Source organism: Harpia harpyja, chromosome 10 (assembly GCF_026419915.1).
Source record: "Harpia harpyja isolate bHarHar1 chromosome 10, bHarHar1 primary haplotype, whole genome shotgun sequence".
In the NCBI taxonomy this organism is placed as follows: domain Eukaryota; kingdom Metazoa; phylum Chordata; class Aves; order Accipitriformes; family Accipitridae; genus Harpia; species Harpia harpyja.
Genome location: NC_068949.1, coordinates 32,989,849 through 33,009,638, shown reverse-complemented (window position 1 = coordinate 33,009,638; position 19,790 = coordinate 32,989,849). Strand labels below are relative to the sequence as shown.

Sequence of the window (19,790 nt, the reverse complement as noted above, 5' to 3'; positions counted from 1 at the left end):
AAACTTCCAATTACTACACTTCCTTTTGTACCCTAAAATATTTTTTATCGTCATTCCAGGACAATGAAAGACTGCGTGCTCTTAATGACATGATGGGTGGAGTGCTAGAAGTAAAAAAGGAAGACATCTTGAAAATGGTGAGCTGTGTTTCTGCCATATCACATAGGTAGCTTGTGGGCTTTTAAGGAAATGTGAAATTCAACTAGCAAATATTTCCAACCTACGTGATAGAAGAAAGTTGGAGAATTGTAGAATTGCATTATGCCTAGATAGACTCCATAAGAGACCATACACTGGACTCAAAAAAGACCACAAGATTCTAGTGCCTGCATTTGATTCACCCGTTAACACATGTTCCTATCACAGTGGAATACTATAGGAACATAATCTAGTATTACCATTACAACAACTGTATTACCATTGCAACAACTGTATTGCTGGGGGAAGGGTCTATTATCCATAGCTGTGATCTTACAGAAGAATACTGTGTTCCATTTAACTCAGCAAATATAGATAGTACAGTAGTAGATGAAGGAAAGAATGTGAATGAGTGTCACAGGAGAGGGCAGACACAAGCGATGTCCCTGGAATTGATCTGTTTTGGAAAACTAGGACTCCACTTAGAAGTATACATTAGCATGGAGTTAGATTTGGGGTTCTAAAACAGAAAATGTGGTATATCTTGTACCAACAGTAGTGTGTTTGAGTACAAAATACTTGTATTTTACAAAATCCAGTAGTGAATTTCTGTGAGCAAGTGAGAGAGAATATATATATACCAAATATATATATATATATATATATACCAAAACTACTGGTGCAAGTAATAGACCAGAGAAACAGAATATATATGTTATTTAGACTTAAGGCTTGTACCTTAGTTACGACTAAGAAATACCTTTCATTAAATTTGGTGCGTGCTATAGTTTGTTAGTGTGCTGATGGAGATTTAATACTGCTTTTGAAGCATATTTGTCTTTAATACTTCCAGGATATTCTTCCACCTCCTTTTATATCCAAGCCTGAGCACGTTTGGAGTGATGAAGAAAAGAAAATATTTAGAGAACATGAGAAAAAAGTCAAGCAGCTGAATGAAGAAAAAGAAAATTATAGAAGGGTAAATTAAAATGAGAAAAGGAGTGGTTTTGTTGACAGTGATCATGAGCAAAGCTTCTGATCTTTCTCAGGAGCTGCTTCTAAAAATGAATACTAATAAATAGAATAAACAAAGAACAAATGAAGAACAAAGATCATGTGGCATATTAAATAAGTCCTAGCTTAGACAGTAAAACGAGGCAATCTCTACTTACACCAATTAATATGTGCCAAAACTTGTGATATCTGACAAAAGGTAACTTCCCTTCACAAATGTACCAGTATTCCTAAAATGTTTTTTTTCAGGTTCCATTCCCAGAGTTGCTGATGCCATACAAAAATAATACAATTATATTTATCCTTCATGGTGGTATTTGGGCAACATAAGTTGGTAGCCTGGCAGCACTCTCCTTCCAAACAAGTAATTTCTGGGACCTTTTGGCTGAAGGATACAGTTCCATACCGTGCATTCTCCAGCATCTGATACACTATATCAGAGCTTCTTTGTTCCTCCAGATGTAATATTGCTGCTCTTGTCCTTCCCTTCCCCAGGCACTGGAAAATGAATTGAAGAAACTTGAAGCTTCCATCCAGGAAACAACACAAAATTTTGATGAGACTGTGTGCAAACTCTCTGAAAGGAAAGTGAAAATAGAGATGGTCATCTATCAGGTAACACAGAGAACATTAATTTTTTAACTCTGCCTCTGCGCAGCAGGAATGTTAACATTTTTTATTACAATCATTTCACAGGAAGAACTCAAAATAGTCAATCTCATTTATGCTTTACTGTTGGATGAAGAGTTGGACACTAGAGAAGTTGGACTTCATAATTTCCTTATGAAAAAGGAGAAAGAAAAAGTAAGTTATCGTTTGGAATGCTGTTCTTAGGAAAAGTGTAATATTTACAATACAGTTTCTTGTGAAGACTGCTCTTTCCAAATCAAAAATTTACCATAAATGATTTTCTGACAATTTACAGGGTCACTGATTTTTTTTTCAACTTGCATAGGTGACATACATTATAAATACATATGGTTTTGAATAGATACTCATCTTGGTTCATCTGGAGTTCTTTGGTAAAACTCCATAAATTCAGAAGGGCATGATGCTATTTGTTTGCTATATATAATATTTTTTAGTATCCAGTATCAAGCTGGAAGCACCAATTATGATGCTTTTAGGACAGGAAGATGCACAAAAGAATGTGTAATGCCATCACATTTTTTCACTGAGGTGTCTAATGTAGTCCAGGGCCACGCTGACTTGTGTTTGCCAGTTCAAAGCATAGACAGAGGTGGCATGTGACTATCTGACCATGGAAGCAGAACATACCACGGACTACAAAGTGTTTATAGTCTTATTGACCAATTTAATCTCCTGAAGAGTTTACCCATCCCTATCAAACATATACAAGTCAACCAAAGACTGGAGAGCACAAGTAGTAGATCTGGATTTCAATACAAGTGCTTACTGCCCACAGTAATAATTTTGAGTGACAGTTCCAATTCCTGTGTCCTGCCAATACTTGTGTGACTCAGGTGATGTAAGTGGTGGTAGTCTGCAGGTTGGTTCTGGCTCTTGGGACAACGTTACCCCATTTGCTCATTTTGTCTTTGTGGAGCTGTTCCTGAGTCCAGAGATAATATACTAATGCCTCCCCATGTCAGATCTCCTACTCAACCTGTACTGACCTCTGTGTTTGGAGCTGCAAGCAGCTATTTGTATGTGAGCTTGTGGTGGGTTGACCCTGGCTGGACACCAGATGCCCACCAAAGTTGCTCTATCACTCCTCCCCTCAGCTGGACAGGGGAGAGAAAATATAACAAAAGGCTCGTGGATCGAGATAAGGACAGGGAGGGATAACTCACCAGTTACCATCACGGGCAAACCAGACTCCACTTGAGGAAAATTAACTTAATTTATTACCAATCAACCGGAGTAGAGTAATGAGAAATAAAACCAAATCTTAAAACACCTTCCCCCCACACCTGCCTTCTTCCTGGGCACAGCTTCATTCACAAATTCTCTACCTCCTCCCCCCACAGCGGCACAGGGGGACGGGGAATGGGGGTTGCAGTCAGTTCATCACATGTTGTATCTGCCGCTCCTTCATCCTCAGAGGGAGGACTCCTCACTCTTCCCCTGTTCCGGCGTGGGGTCCCTCCCACGGGAGACAGTCCTTCACAAACTTCTCCAACATGAGTCCTTCCCACAGGCTGCAGTTCTTCATGAACTGCTCCAGCATGGGTCCCTTCCATGGGATGCAGTCCTTCAGGCACAGACTGCTCCAGGGTGGGTCCCCTGCGGGGTCACAAGTCCTGCCAGAAAACCTGCTCCAGCGTGGGCTCCTCTCTCCACGGGGCTACAGGTCCTGCCAGGAGCCTGCTCCAGTGCGGGCTTCCCATGGGGTCACAGCCTCCTTCGGGCATCCACCTGCTCCGGTGTGGGGTCCTCCATGGGCCGCAGGTGGGTATCTGCTCCACCATGGACCTCCCTGGGCTGCAGGGGGACAGCCTGCCTCAGCATGGTCTTCCCCACGGGCTGCAGGGGAATCTCTGCTCCGGTGCCTGGAGCATCTCCTCCCCCTCCTTCTTCACTGACCTTGGTGTCTGCAGGGCTGTTTCTCTCACGTATTCTCACTCTTCTCTCCGGCTGCAATTGCCGTTACGCGGTAACTTTTTCCCTTTCTTAAATACATTATCACAGAGGCACTACCACTGTTGCTGATGGGCTCAGCCCTGGCCAGCAGTGGGTCCGTCTTTGAGCTGGCTGGCATTGGCTCCATTGGACATAGGGGAAGCTTCTAGCAGCTTCTCACAGATGCCACGCCTGTAGCGCCCTGCTACCAAAACCTTGCCATGCAGACCCAATACAGAGCTACAGGCAGAGGTTCCAAAGTAGGCATCTAGCCCCTAGCACTGAATAGGCTGAACTAGTTTTAAAATTATCTGAGGCCAAGTGTATACCAGCTTACATTTTTCAGAATACATATATTTTTTTAAAAATTTTCTAAATGTTCCCATTGGTATATCTTTTGGTCCATACAAACTGTCAGATACAACAAAACGGTGTCCCCAGCAGAGTATAAGCATTTAACTGCCTTGATGAAACAGATGAGCTTAGTATCCTGACACATAGCAGAACTATGTCACGACAACAGGGAAACTGCATTCTAAAATGAAGAACCCTCCACTGAACAGCATTTGAGAATTTTTGACTGGTCTTACCTGTGATGACATGAAAGGAAAATGAAATCTCTATGCAAGTGAAAACAAGTATCAACATAGGTCCTTACATTCAAGTTTAAAAAGAAGACTTGTAAGCATTTGTATAAGATATTTCTTACACAAATTTCTTACTTTCTTAAGCAGTGGACTAGTTTAACTTTGCACTTGCTCACCTTTTAGCAGTACATACAAGTAATCCCCTGAAGAAGGCATTACCTTGTTAGTAAAAATAGCTCACAAGGTTTTCTCTAGAAATAAGAAAGTGTCAGCTTCATCAGTGTATATGAATGGCCATTCAGTGCTTCTGCTGGCTGAGTTTAATTCCTGAAATCTTTTGGTTTTGCTATAGGTCAAGACTGCAAGAACAATCCAGACTACAAAAAATAAAATTGAGGCTTACACAGACACCTATGAAAATGCAATTGTTGAAGAGAAGGTGAGACTCTTGACAAACACAAGCAGGTTCAGAAATTAAAATGTTAATGCTGTGTCTTGACAATGAGAAGAACATACTTCACTGTAAGCATGGGATGAGTTCTGGTCAACTTGCTGATCACTGAAATTAAGCAGTAAAGGAGAGTATGTGCATAGAAGAATTTATGAAATAGTCCAGATTTCCTTGATGCTTGGGAGCTCTTGGAAGGACACCATATTCTGTATTTCGAAGATATGGGCAGGTTGATGCTTTTTTAAAAATAACATCGTGGTAACAAGAAAGCTTTCTGTTTCCCTCCTAGAATCTGGAATGTGGTTTTACAAAGGAGTTTGCCGATGTACCGGCGAATCTCTTTGATGAACTTTTCCAACTTTACAAACATCGACCAAAGTAAGATCCCCCTGATTCCATCTGTTTAAATACTAATATTTCTTCTGAGTCAAGAATGAGAATTCTATTTATTTCAGTAGTCTAAATTATTTTGATAATCAGTAGATTGCCTACTTTTTATTGGATAAATAACAATGGTTGATTTCCTATCATACTAACGATTACTATTTTGAGTACTTACATTTCCTTATTCACCACACAATCTATTTTAAATTCAATCTAAATAATCATCAGGTCTCAAAAACATATATTCTTATTTTGTGTAAGATCCAGCCTTACCTATTTGTTCTTTGGAAGAGATTGTGAGTATGAAATGTTCTTAGTTGTTTGTGAGCTTCTTTTATGCAAGAGAAAATAAAAAGTAAATACTGTATGTGCTGTGTATGTGCACTAGGACCCCAATGACAGAAATACTTCCTGACACAGCTAACCCGTATGGGGATGGTTCAGGCTCAGCTGAAGATTACAAAGATGCACTTACCCTTTTAATGAAAGCCGTGGATGAACTGGATAGTCCTGAGCACATGCCTAATGGCTTAGACCTGTCTATGTGGGAACATTTTTGTCTAGCTAGACGAAATAAAATGGAGAGTGAGGAGCTGGTATGTAAAATTCTTTATTTTGTCAGTATACTTCTTGATATTTTCAGGTCTTAAACTTCTGTGGTGTTCAAGTGTAGGGTCAAGCTAGTGGTGAAATGACACTGCAACATACACAAGCTGCATTTGAGTTTGAAAGTTGCTTCTGGCCACATTCAATTCAGAATAATAGAAATGTCATCAAGAGAAACCAGCTTTAGTTCTCCTTCAGAGGAAATATTAGCATATTAATGTGTACGGATTTGATCAGAATGATCGTGACCTTGATATGGTTTCATTAAAAAGAAAAAAAAAAATTTCTCTATCCATACCAAAACACTGTTAAGGTATTTGATTTCCATCATCTGTTGGAGTCATTCTCTTCCATTAGCATTCTACATTTGCACCAATGCATTCCCATATTTTTCTAGAACATCAAGAGCAATTCTTAACAAAGGGTGTTGCTGGAAATTTCTAGCAAGCTATTTGTTCAGTTTAAAAGCATGAAGGTGTAAATCTGAATTATGCAGAGACAGAGATACATGAAATTTGACCAAGAGAGAAGGAAATACGATTTCCCTTCATGTGAATAAACTATGCATAAATTAATAAATAATTTTCTGAGCAGAGTGTAAGGATTGTAACCTCTATGTCTCATGCTCTCTACTGGGATTCTCAAAATACCAGGCTGCATATTTATACATACATATGTCTTCTTAAGAACTTGTCTTCTCTGTTCTTGAAGAGGCTTGCCCTGACATACTGACAAAGTTGAAAAAGTTCAGAATGTCACGATGTTGCTTGCTTAGGTGAAATGGATGGCCCTAACACTGGCAGAGATGCAGGCGTTTCTCCAGAGAAGAATGGATGACAATGAGAAGATTAATTCAGAAATAGAAGACATTTTCCAAGAACTCACTTGGTAATTTTGTTTCTTTTCCCGTGTTCAGCTACATTTTAATACTCCACCAACACAGAACCAAAAGTTACATACAGAATTACACAGCTGTGTTCTCCAACACTCTTTTATCTAGGATTCATCTGAGACACCTACGATATTTCTGAAATGAGGTGATTGCAGCACATGTGAGCAGGCCAAACCAGCCTTAATCTACCATCTTAAGTAACAACATCAGTAAGGATGGCAGCATGGTCTTCAATGCAGACTGACTGCCCCAAAACCTACATCATGCAGTGAATCCCCCAAAGCCGTCAAGGCCATATATGTGCTAGCTAGCTCAGTTAAATTTTGCTCATGTAGGCCTAAGATACAGTGATCACTCCTAGCTGCAATATGCCACATGACACCTCATTTCACTGAGCTGCTTGGACCTGCAATATTTCATTTTTTCAGGTACATGACATAATTTTCACATTCATTGTCATTCAGGAACAAACTGCAGGATCAATTATACAAGAAAACGGCTGCTGGCTGGGAGTCTTCTCCATTTCCTTTTTAATTGTTGTTAAGATTTCTGTTTGGTAACAACACTTTTTCTCAGAACATCTGCTAGAGTATGTTAAACTGAATCCAGTGATTGAAAACTTCATGTATGGAAGTAAGTTGCAAATTCTGTAGTCACTTTGGCAGCAAATAGAAGACAGGCTGTCAAAAAGTAACCCCTACATGAACATACCATTTACCGGTAATAAATATAAACATTTTGAGAATCATGGGAGGATTTATATAATCCTGTTGAAATCACTAAATATTGTTTTTGTTTTCTATCATTTTAGGCTGCAGGAGGAGAAGATGAAACTTCAATTGAATTTGACTGTCCAGTTTTTGTTAAAACAAGGACAGGTAGAATTGGAAAGTACTGAGATCCCAGACTACGCTGATGCCATTCTTATTAATAAGAGTGTTATTGAAGAACTGAATTGCTCTATCATGGTAATTTACACTATCCGAAGGAAATTTAAGCTTTTTAAACAAATGTATTGTCCTTCAGGGGCTCTGCTTTTTCTCCAGTTTGACATCTAATTTCAATTTGTTACTATACACCAGTAGGTCCAACTGTAATCTGGAAGCTATTAAGAATTTTGTAATGTCTCTTATCATGATGTAAAGATTGCAATACAGACTGCTTTCTTGATGTTTGATCAATACAATTCAGATCAATGAAATGGCAACAGTTTTTAGACACATCATCACTTACACACACACTGTAAATAGAAAATGCTAATGTCCTGGGCACCAGTTTGAAAATTCCCTGAAGGCAAATTTATAGTCATGTTAAGAAGCATCTGAACAGTAGCTTACATTAAGATTTAAAAACTTAATACACTTTTTTATGTAAGGTGAAATTGGTGATCATACTTAAAACAGTTTTCCATACTCTCATTAAATGTCTTTTTTTTAGGCATTCTAGCTGTACAAAAATTGCTTCTTACTGCTACTGCACGAAGCCTTCAGTAACAACTGCAAAATACCTTATACACAGCAAGCTTGTATTTTGTAGAGCTAAAATGCCTTAACACTTATAAAAGATAGAAAGATGGAGAGAGAGGTTAGCTGTAATTTTCTTCATCTCTTTCTATGATCCAAGGCTGTGGCATAGAGCATAAAAAGGAACAAAATTCCACAAAAGATAACCATCTGGAGCAAAGTCTGGAAAGACACTGCAGTATAGCATGTTTTCCTTACTAAAATTATAACTTTGGAGGCTTGCCCATCTTGTTGTGAATAATTATTCTATAATCTGTAAAGTGTGTTAATTAAGATTAATCTATTTTTTCAGGCTCAAGGACAAAAAAAAATTGCTAGCATGGTGGAATGTAAAGAATTCTCTAAAGGGATATTTCAGCTGGAATGGGAACACAAGAAAATGAGAATGCAGATAGACGATCTGAAACAGAAGGCTCGGGATATTGTAACACTACCTATTTCAAAAGATCGCCAGCTAGTGAGTTACTTTCCCTAGTTTATATTTTGACTGCAGAAAATTTTGCTGCCTGTATCTGTAAGATCGTTTATACCTCGTAAGTCTTTTACTACTGCGAAGAAACCTGATGCCTAATACGTCAACAATTCAGCTTTCAAAGGGAAGTTTTACTCTTGAGATTGATCAGTGATGAAGTTCTTTGGGATGCCCAGGTGTAAATGAAGGCAAAATTAGCCCTAACTCTTAGTGTTTCAAAATTGGCACTGAGAGTAAGGAATCAGGATTTTGCAGCCACAAGGAACAGACCTTTTAAATCAAGCACCACAACTTCCTTTTAATTGAAAGCTCTGAGGTGCCCCCATCTGGTATCTCACAGAAATACCGTAACTTTTGCTCAGTATACAAAGATTCAGCCTTCCTACAGGAGCCTGACTGAGCCCCACTCACTGCCATTTGTTGGCCTAGCAGAAGAAGACAGGGAATTGTTTGCCATGCCTGGCAGGCAAGAGGCAGTTGCTGGCCAGCAAGTCAGCACCCACATAGCTTTGAACAAGCCCAGCTGGCAGGCCAGAAAACATAGGTAAAGGTTGTGGGAGAGAGCCAAGGATACCAGTGGGAGAAGAGAGGAGGAAGAAAAGTTGTAGGGGAAGCCCGAGGGTATTGCAGTATGGGATGTAGAGGACTGCAGAGAAAGCTGATGGTTTTGTGGCAATGAGGTGGGGGCACATAAAGGTTTGGAATAAGGGATGTTGGAGGATGGGTAGGCTGGAGATATTGCAGTGGGGAAAGCTATAAAGCACAGAGAAAATGAAGAATGTTGGACAGCAGGTAAGGATATTGCAATTCAATCAAAAGATTAAAAGGCAATCCAAAACACATTTTGCAGAGGCTTCATTTTTTTTTGCTGCTCTCCAAACTGTTTGTTCACTTCTGAATCAGGGCCAAGGGACTTCTATAACTAACACCAACAAAAACAGCTTTCCAAAGAAGTGATGTGACAACACACTGAAAAGTTCTTGTAGCAAATATATCACCAGTGTTGCCATTAGCTCAAACTTCATTTAAACTGATGAGCAGAACTGTTGCCCTTCAGAGAGTTAGACTTGCCCATAGCAAAGGCATATACCAGTTTAATCAGAATTTGAATGCTCTGAGGGGCTTAATGTGGGGTTAGTAGGAAAGACAAGGCAACAGAGATCCCAGCAATAGGAACTGAAAGAAAGATGGCTTAGATAAATGCGTGTGGGCAAGGACCTGAGAACACCTGGAATGAGGGCTATTAATGAAGCAGTGAGTGAAAGCAGTTTGGTGCTGTAGGCAAGGATCCTGCTGGTCTTTCCTGTTTCTCCTCTTCTAACTAGAGCAGTCCACAAAATTTTACCTGTCACTTTGGTGGGACAGTACTCTGGAAGGATGAATCTACATTTACAGAAACCTGTCTACAGCCCATTATGGGTCCTACAGCCTGTTTTCCATTTGTCATTTGATAAAGAGGTACTTTAGTAGCAGTGTGCCCAAGAAAAATTCTTTAATAAATTCTCTGAAACCTTAATTACTATGCAGATATAAGAACAATAAAAGAAGTAAGAATTACTAGGAAGCCACTTGACAGAAAATAATCATTTTCTTCTCTGGCCTAAAGACAGACTGTATAGCACTTTGGCCTCCAGCTCTGTTACCTTAGACTACCTTATAAGCAAAAGTATAGCTTGGGTTTTTTTGGCAACGTCACAACAAATTTGCTTGGTCTTTGTTTCCATTAACATATAATAGATAACATTCTTTTTAACAGCTGTACAGTCTAGTATTCACAGAGCATCCAAGAATATCTTTACAATGTTCATTTATGATCACTAGTAAGCATTTCCACTGTGCAGAATTCTAGTTTTTTGAGTTTCACGTAGTATGATTGTCTTTACAGAAGTGTGGAATTGTTGAGAACAGGCTTAATAAGACTGTTTCTTTCTGTTTTTAATTCTTCAGTTCCTCACTGTGCTGAACTACGACAGCCGCATCGCCCACCACATTTCAGTGATGGAGCAGACTCTTGGCATCATGGATAAGGTAAATCCTAAGTGAACCACCACATTTGGGAGACACATCCTTAGTTTAAATGCAACTCCTCTCCTTCATTAGCAAGAGGTGTTTGTAAGGAGTAAGTGCAACTGATGTAGGCATGCTAACTCAAGGACTGTTGGAGCATAGCCATAACAGTGCACACAGATGAATATATATATCCATCTATTTATGCATCTGGCTTTCAATAGTTTCTTCGACTTGTGCTGTCTACAGCAGCAGTTCTCTAAAGTCTTTGGAAGCAGTCATCATACATGGATTGGTGCACAGATCAACCCTAAGGAGAGAAATCTACTTGCTCTGTCACTGGAATTAAATGCTTTCCTTCCTGAACATCTGAATGCAGATCTGCTTATCACTTCTTACACAGCGCTGCCTATAAAAGTCGCTCTTCCATTTCTAATGAAGCATTCTTCCAGTCTTCACTGCTTAATGTTTCTCTCCAGGAGCACCAGCCTGTTCATAATATCACTACCCCCCTATATTCAAAATAACAGAGACACAACAATCTGATTTGCTGGCTCCCTCATCTATTTCAACATTCAAATTGTGATTATCCTTGTTTTTAAGTGATTCCACTGGATTTTCTCCAGGTTGCTCTAGCTGGCATCAGCCTCCTCTTCCTCTTCAAGCTTTAGTATTTATCTTGTCCCTTTACAGCCCATCCAACAGCTTCAGCACAACCCTTTCTTCAGCAGCTCCTAGCAGTCAAGGGAGTGTTCTCAACTCACTGATTCCACTGACTTCCTTTCCTCCCTTTGCCTTTCAAGTTTTATCTTTAATATATCTCTCTCCCTGACCCATACGTCTTTGTTCCTTGTCTGCTACTTATATTAGAACTCCATAAAGCATACTGGAATACAGTGTGTGTGAAAGACACTATATGAAGTAAAGCTAGGATATGCTACTAGTCAAATCAAAATACATGAAAGTTTATTGAGCTACAGTGCATTGCTTAAGATTCTAGGTTTCCATCATGGGTTTTCCTGAACAGCTTTTGTATCATCTCATATATTTGCTTTATTCATTTGGAAATGGACAGCTGCACAAGAAGAATGTGAAGAACCGTCAGAAAAGAATTAAAGACTTGGAGAAGTGCATCAGTTTAAAAGAGCAAGCAAACTACGAGCTCGGCCTGGAGCTGAAAGAAATGCTTGTCTCTGTTTCAGAAAGGAGGCATATCTTTGAGGCAGCTGGTGAGTCACAGTAATGCACTTTACGTCACAAGCAAAGAACATTCAAAAAATATCTCCAAGGCTAGATGGTCCTGTTCTCCATCAGCATCAGCTAAGGGGCAAGGAGCACCTATTTCTTACTGTATGTGCACAATTAGCAGTGCCCTTTCTACCACAACAATTTAACATTGTTTACTTAAGAGCATACCTAGAGATTGTTGCTCTTGTAACCAAAGTTAATTGACTAAATTGCTGAAACTATTTAAGTCAAAATATTATAGTCATTAATACCTTCATTAGGCAACATGCTTTCATTCTTTCTCAGAACTGTTCAACCCACTTCTTTCCACCCATTCAAGGGAACAGAGGAAGTAACATGAAGCTGAGAAGGGTATTCACTATTAGGAAAACTGTAGACATCTTTCCACTAGTAAAACAGTTACAGATTTTCAGAACAGTGGGTACTTGCTAGAAACTAAAGGAAGCATTCCCAATGCCTTTTTGAAATTTTTTTGCTTTATTCAGTACTATAAAGACTCTTAAGCCCAACTGCAAGCCTTTTTTAAAATGCTTGCCAATTTTTTACAGAACTTGGAATAACCCTGTGACAGATCCAATATAAATATATAGACTATGCATCCCCTACAAGTACAGACTAACCCTTGTATTTTGTTTTATGCAGACACACGGCATGTTTCTGAAAAGATTGCAAAGCAGCGTTACCAAAAGATTTTGAAGCAGAAACACCTACGGGGTCTTGTAAAGGAACAGGAAGAACAGTTTGAAATTCTTCAGGCAGAAGTTGAAAGGCTGAAATCAAGAACATTTCCTATTCTTTAAAAATCAGAGTCCAGGTAGATGTATAATACCATGGTCTTTCTAAGTAAAAAAGCTTGGACGTCTACCTTTTGTCCCTGAACTTTTCTTTCCACAAACAATTTCTTCTGTAACTGCTTTAAAAACAACTTCAGTTTGAAGGATGCATGTTTGTCTGTTTTGTACGTTTTATACCTAGTCTTATCCCCATCACATTTCAGTTCATGTTTGATTATATAAACCATATAGCTCATTACATAAAACAAAGGGTACAAGAAAATGTAGACTGATAGAAGAACCAGTGTATTTGTGTACCCTTAGTCTGCAATATGCAATTGTAGAACATTTTGAAGGTAAAGTACTGCAAGAAATCTATGAATCTGCATCTGCTAAAATTCATGTCTGTGGCTTTGACTTCATTTTGCTTTTTTAAATATATTTACACCTGTGATGGCACAGGTGTAGGTTGCTGAGAAGATGAAGGTATGCTTCAACACGACCATGTGTGCTACCTGGCCCAGTCCTGAAAGCTGCTGCACCTTATGATAGTATTACCCACAGCCACCAGTAGCTGTGGCTGCTTCCACTGGCAGGAACTGAGGTTCCAAACTGAGGTTTGGAAGCACCTGGCCTCCTGAAATAGTTTCTGCTATCTCCCACCCCTTTGCATTGATATGCAGTATATTCTCCTGCCAGATCTCTTCAAGACAACTAAGAAAGATAAAGAACCCTTCATAAAATTAACTACTGCTGGAGACTGATCTACCTACTCAGGTATTCTCACCGATTTTTATTTCCCTCTTCCATGGTGTGTCGATTCTTCTCCTCCTTTCATGAATTCACATAAAATCTAAACTCATTCCAGTGCGAGACCATTAATAGCTTTTTTTAACAAAATTCTACACCTGTAAGGAAAACTACTTCTGTTGTGATCTTGTACACAACCTCCTTACAGCTGTACACCACCTCCTTTTTTGCTTTACCATCTCTAACTGGGGTCTGTAAGGATTCTAATTATATCTTCATTCTTCTTGCAAGACTTTTTTCTTCCTGCTGAAACTTCCCTAGAAGCAGCAGAGTTCCAAATTTGCCAAGAATCCCTAGGGAAGAGAACCACCCCCTTCACCAGGCACCATCATCTTTTTTTACTAAGCTAAGAGGCAGAAGAAATAGTGTCTTAATACTGAAACTATGATTAGCAGTAAAGGTTGTTCTTCATTAATTTGCTGTGGACAGCAACAGTCAGTATTCCTAAGAGCAAGTTGTGGGTACAAATTTAAGTCTAGTGAGCCCTATCAATGTTAAAAGGGTCCATATGATCTTTGATTTTCTTTCCCTTATGAGAATAAAAGCAGACAGAAGTCACCACGCTATATGCACAGACCATGATGAGAAAATAAGTAGTTTCAAGTTAAGATAAAAAAAAAAATTTAAAAAGGCAACATTTATTGGAGGATAAGTGAAATGGTTAAGTTTGATTCAGCTTTAGGATGCCGTAGTTGAAGCACTCCCATTAGACAAGGCCATGTTTTTCTTATTCATTCAAAGAGAGAAAACACCTTGGCTCTCACATGAAGTAGTAGAGTAGACAGATGTTGGTTGCAATTTTCTTGCCTTCTCTTCTATTATCTCAGGCTGTGGCAGAATGCTTAAGAGACAGCTTCCCTGAAGACAACTGTCTGGACCAGTATCTGAAAATGATTGCACTGTGGCACATTTCCTTCAGTAATAATTAAAGTTATTGAGAACATCTCATTGCAGCTTCAGAATATTAACAACATGAAAATTAGTTATCTTTACTTAACTCACAAAATGCCATCATTAACTGACTAGCAGCAGTAAGACATTTGTAAAATGGGGATGTATATGAACAAAGAACTGAACCCTTCCCCATCTGAACATCAACAGAAACGACAATTAGAGTTCGTTATTTCAAGACAAGTAACCATGCAAAGACTAATCAAAGAATGGACTGCCTTCCACCTGCTCAAGTATGACTTGATTGCATCTTATTTTTATTAAATAACAATTCGCTGATCAAGTTATTAAGCCAGGTTTTCCAAAACAGCATGAGTTCAATCTTTTCCATTAAGTAATGCCTTTTACAGTGCCTACTGTATCTAGGTACATAGCTTTACAAGTATCTCCTGAGAAAACCTAACCTCAAAGTATAAAGTCCACTGTCTGATCAACACTTCTTATGTGATCAGAATTCATTCAGTATTTTCTGCTTTTGCATATGTGTAATTGAAAGCTTTGCACCTGTAGATTATGCATCAACAAAATCTTCTTCTGTTCTGCTGTAGTGCAGTAACTGGTCTTCTAATCCAAAAGTATCTATCAGCTGAGTGAGACTCACTTTCTTGCCATCTGCAGAAAAGGCTGACTGTAGTTCATACAGCATCAGCTGGGTACTATTTCTCCATTTCACTATTAAAGCCTGCAGTTCAGACAGGTTGTTCTGAAATTGGGACAAAACAAAAAAAATTTTGTAATTTGCTGAAATGCGGGGGGGGGGGGGGTCGATACGCTGCAGATCTATTTTTATAAAATGCCTTAAACTGAGACAATACACAAACACCACACACACACAAGTGAGTCGGTACTGTTGCTTAAATTAATAATGAGGATTACACTATGAATTCCACTTCAAAGAAAGACTTAAAAGTGCTTTTTCAGAGGTTCACCTCACCTTAGATCGATACATCTTAACCAGTTTGAGCCTTCGAAGTAGCTCTTCCTTCTCTTGCACTTGTTTCACCAGCCTTACTTTTTCTTCCAGGGACTGTTGCTGACTAAGATCAACCTGTAGCACATCAGAATTCTCTGCTGATCCACAGAGACCACTCTCCTGTAAGCGACTTTTGAAACATGTATGTCCAGTGCCATTTCTTCCTAGATTTTCAGAAGCACCTTGTAATCTGGAACAATCTGTACTTGTCTTTGGCAAGCACCCTTTGTCAGCATCAGCACAGTCTTTTTCTTCAGCATCTATTTTGAGCCGCTTTGCCACTGTAAAATTAGCATTAAATGAGCGTCTTGTTTTCCTTAATCGCTCCCTCAGAGCTGCACTCATTGGCTAAAAAAACCAAAAAACAAAAAACAAAAAAAAAATCCCAGAAGGATCAGAATAATCTAATTTTTTATCAAATTTCAAAGAATTGTTAACGCTGGTTATTATTTACATAAAATATATTGTATATGTAAAGATCATTGTAAAGCCAGACTTCCTAATTCTCTCTATAGCTTTCACAAACTTGAACAAAGTTAACTTCTTCCTTTCACAAGTATTTGCACACACAGCTGCAAGACATGGAAAGATGTACCTCCACATTTTCTAGGAGCAAATCCTGTATTCTATTGAGGCAAACCTACTCATCTAGTCTTTGTGCAGAAGATATACAGCATATTTCAACTTGGCTAATTTTATTCCATCAAGTTCCAATTTCCCCCTCTAGTTTAATGGAGATAATGGTTGGGTTTTTTACTGTTCCATCCCACCACACATACACTTTCTGTATTAGCACTAGTATAAGACATCTGTATTTTACTTGAGAGTATTAGAAATTATTTGTATAATTTTGACTTGTTCATGCTTTGAGATCCTTCACTGAAAAGCATCTTAGAAGTGATTTTTTTTTCTTCAAAGTAAGTTAACAATTATTTTTTATAATCTGTGTCTAACATTTTTACCTGTGAAAATATACTAAAATATGGGAGAGAGGAACTGGTTAAGGAACACTTGCGAACTAGCCCTATCCCCTATAGGTCCGGATGCTGAGCATGACAGCATCACCATAACGCATGCTAGGATGAACACCAAAGTAGAGCTCAGCATTATGGAGACTATACAAACTGAAAGCAGTGTACTTTGTTTAAGTGCAAGCAGAAGTCACAGAAAGTCATTCTGTGTACACAGCAACCCAGAAAACTAGGATTTGAGAAAACTGAAGGCGACAGATTAAAACAAAACCACCAACAGAACCCACCACAAACCCTAAATAGTATTTAAATTATTAGTATGGCATTTGGGTTATACTGCTGCTCCATCACTTTGTATTCACAGCAAACATCTGCATATTCAGAGCAAACTATACCAAGCACCAAGTAAGGAAGTACCTGGACAACCTTGTAGTTATGGGTATAAGCTACCTATCTTTAGCCTTCCAGCAAACAGTATCTCAGCGACTCCTGACTACTTGATGCTTTCGCAAGCATTTTTGTTACTATGGATAGTCACATTATTGGAAAAACAAATAAGTTCTCATACCTGTTTCCCTGAACTAGTCCCCTGTGGAACTGCTGTCCCAGAATCCTTTGGAGTATGGCACAAAGATGGCAATTTCTCAAGCACTGGTTCTTCCATCTTGAGATGGATAGCAGTTTCTGTTAAAAGACAGAATGAGTTATGTATGGTGCCATTTTCACCCGATTATAATGAGCCATGTGGCTGCAGAAATGAGTAAAAAGCTCTAATAAGAAACACTAAGGCTTATTTTCTAATTGGTAAGTTCAAAAAAGACATCTGCGTAAGCTACACAACTGTTTCATGTGCTAAGTAGCATCTTGCTTTGTGAATGGCTTTTCTTCAGGAGGATGAATGACACTACTAACTGGTATAAAGTATCTTACTATGAATTTTGTATATTATTTTTCCCTCACTCATAAAGCTCTATGGATTTTTTTCTGTAAAGATGAAAAATATTGTAAAAAGTCTTACAGGTATTCTCCATTATATTTTTTTTTTCTATCTGATATCCTTTTCAAGTGTTAAAAGGAGCAAGACAACTTATGAAGCTATTGAACCCATTACAGTATGCTGATAAATCCAAGGTCAGATCCTGCAACATCAAACTCATCAAAAAAAGCTCACTCTAAACAAACTGTATCTTCTTAACGTGAATGACCCTTACTGCTTGTCTAACTCAAAGGAATAATCCTTACTAAGCCAGGTTGTGAAGAACCAGTCCTTTCATTTAACTGCATCCCAAGTAGTGATAAAAGGATTGTTAGGAGCCACATGATTTTTATTGTCCACATGTATAAACAATTAATCTTTTCTATAAAACAAAATAATTGTGTACCCAGGTCTGTGAAAATAATCCACTGTCTCATTTGATACTTCTGGGGATGCTGCTTAAAAAAGTAATTACTCACACAAGTAGAATTTTAGATTAAAAGCATTCCCAGTTCGCTCAGCAAAGTGCCTTAATTAAAATGATAAGTCATAGCTCCCAGCATGTACCAACTTCAAATTGATTTGGCAATGTTTAACTTAGTTTAGCACTTGTGAACCACCTGCTACTGACCAAAGTGCACCTGGAAAATCGTCAGCTACACCTCCCTTTACCTGCAAATTGCAATTAGGAGTTTCAAACCAGAAGCCTCTTAAAAATAAAATCCTGCAAGCCAGTCACTAGGCAACCCAAGACTGGCACAAGGGGCTTCCTCTTCAGAGATGAAACATACCAAAACTTCAGCATGCCAAAGCTTTAAGAAACCAGCAACCCTGGTCTTCCTGGCTCTATACCAAAGGACACAGGTCCTCATTTATCTTAGAAGTCAACGTTCCCCTCAGTTGTTCAAAATTTGACATACAGTATTCTATTAAAAACTCCCAGACTTTAGTAAAGAAAGTCTGGTTAATTGGCTATTTTAGCTATCTACCTTTTAAACAGAAAGCCCACAGCACCCATTAAATATGATGTAGAGTTATCACTATTATTTCTTAATGTAAACAAAAGCCTAGAAAAAGCTACTGTCATGGCTATGTATACAGTATGTCACAAATATGTAATATATCTTACTAAGCAGCAAAATAATTTCAAGCCTAAGAGCTTCAACTGACTTGTTCAACTTTTTCAAAGAAAATCATGCAACTCTGCCTTTACATTCTAACGCAGATAATTTGTCTTCAAATGACCATGACTACAATGAATACTTTTTCTAGTGGTTCACTAATGCTGTTACTTTAACTCTGCTTGGCAGCACATTCACATAGATCTCCCGCACTCTTAAAATCCTTCCGCAAAATCTCAGCCTAAGAATCCTTTACATTTTCAAGCAGTGATGCTATTTATCACACAGAAGAATAATTCTGTCCAGCAAGTAAGGAAAACTTGGGCCAGGAGGGGAAAAGAAAATTCTCTGCTTCAGTACTTACTTGATCTTGCACTTTAGCCAAGCCTCTGATACTACATGCCTCAGTTTTCCTGTTATTGCTACACTGCGTAACAGCACTCACTCCTTTTATATTCTCCTCTCACCAACCGACGACTCTATTAACGACTTCCCTTAGCTGCTTTTGCACCCTACAGAGAAGCAGAAAGAAGGGCGGGCAGCCCATAAGCAGAGCCACAGATCCGGGGAGCTCTTTCTGAGGCGATGCACCCTGGAGGACCAAGAGGCACCCCAGAAATGGAGCACAGCAGGGACCCGCAGCGCAATCGCAGTCCAAGCAGAGGCTGCTCACACGCCGCAGAGCGAGGGGAGACCCCTCACGGAGCACAAGGCCCCCCAGCCCTGACGAGGCCTAGCCCGCCCCCAGGAGCCAGCTGGGCCGGGAGCCGGGCGAGGGTCAAGGAAGGAGACAGCCCGGAAAGACCCTCTCCCCTCCCTCCTCTATCCCAGCATCACTAAGTCGTGGAGAAAAGAACCCGCTCCCCTCAGATATGAGGGAGAAGAGCCGAGCAGAAAGAGCCACCCGGCCCGCCGAGTCCGCCAGCACCTCACCGGCCTCAGCGCTTCAATCTCCCGCTTCCGGGGAAAAGGGGCGGGGCTGGTGGGGCGCCGGCAGTGCGCCTGCGCGCGGGCGCGGCGCCGTACCTAGCGGGCGCGGGTTGCTTTGCGCCTGCGTGCTGTGGAAGGTGGTGTGGGGTTGTGGGGCGGGCGGGCGCGCGAACCTTGTTCCTGCGGGCGGGCGGGCGGGCGGTAAATGCAGGGTTGGGCGCCGCTGCCGCAAAGGTGCCGGGCAGAGCAGGGCTTATGGAGCCCCCAGTGCGGGGCATCCCTGGGAACCTCGTACACGCTTCTGTTGCAGCTGGGCATGCAGGGCCATGCTGTGTCCCTTAGGCCGGCATGGGCCTGCCACTCTATGGCTGGGGTCTTGC

The 19,790-nt window shown here is 39.8% G+C and overlaps 2 protein-coding genes across 8 annotated transcripts in view; one reads left to right on the top strand and one right to left on the bottom strand.

The window, feature by feature from the left end:
* CFAP43 (cilia and flagella associated protein 43) overlaps nt 1-17,400 on the top strand; it is a 55,535-nt gene extending 38,135 nt beyond the window's left edge. For 5 of the 7 annotated variants that reach the window (XR_008236937.1, XR_008236938.1, XR_008236939.1 and 2 more), the window contains 14 exons: nt 60-137; nt 992-1,117; nt 1,648-1,767; nt 1,849-1,956; nt 4,675-4,761; nt 5,063-5,151; nt 5,546-5,753; nt 6,539-6,651; nt 7,467-7,623; nt 8,471-8,635; nt 10,598-10,678; nt 11,733-11,886; nt 12,548-13,455; nt 15,464-15,543. Coding sequence is in view for 1 of the 7 variants with exons in the window: in XM_052799429.1 (XP_052655389.1) it covers nt 60-137; nt 992-1,117; nt 1,648-1,767; nt 1,849-1,956; nt 4,675-4,761; nt 5,063-5,151; nt 5,546-5,753; nt 6,539-6,651; nt 7,467-7,623; nt 8,471-8,635; nt 10,598-10,678; nt 11,733-11,886; nt 12,548-12,705 (1,644 nt within the window). In the remaining 6 variants the exon portion in view is untranslated. Of the gene's footprint in view, nt 1-59; nt 138-991; nt 1,118-1,647; nt 1,768-1,848; nt 1,957-4,674; nt 4,762-5,062; nt 5,152-5,545; nt 5,754-6,538; nt 6,652-7,466; nt 7,624-8,470; nt 8,636-10,597; nt 10,679-11,732; nt 11,887-12,547; nt 13,456-15,463 lie in introns of those variants that run through there. The other 2 variants (XM_052799429.1, XR_008236941.1) reach the window with 2 other exon arrangements.
* Nucleotides 14,148-18,953, bottom strand: SFR1 (SWI5 dependent homologous recombination repair protein 1). The gene is made up of 4 exons (XM_052799430.1): nt 18,845-18,953; nt 16,952-17,067; nt 15,374-15,760; nt 14,148-15,142 (listed from the first exon to the last, which is right to left on the bottom strand). The coding sequence occupies exons 2-4, from the start codon at nt 17,045-17,047 to the stop codon at nt 14,951-14,953; spliced, it is 675 nt and encodes a 224-aa protein (XP_052655390.1). The 5' UTR covers nt 17,048-17,067; nt 18,845-18,953; the 3' UTR covers nt 14,148-14,950.
* Nucleotides 18,954-19,790: the final 837 nt, after the last annotated feature.

Coding starts and splice junctions, on each gene's coding strand:
- SFR1 (XM_052799430.1), bottom strand. CDS start 17,047: ATGGAAGAACCAGTGCTTGAGAAATTGCCATCTTTGTGCCATACTCCA. Junction 15,761..16,951: donor GGACTAGTTCAGGGAAACAG/GTATGAGAACTT, acceptor TGGTTTTTTTAG/CCAATGAGTGCAGCTCTGAG. Junction 15,143..15,373: donor TTAAGATGTATCGATCTAAG/GTGAGGTGAACC, acceptor TCCCAATTTCAG/AACAACCTGTCTGAACTGCA.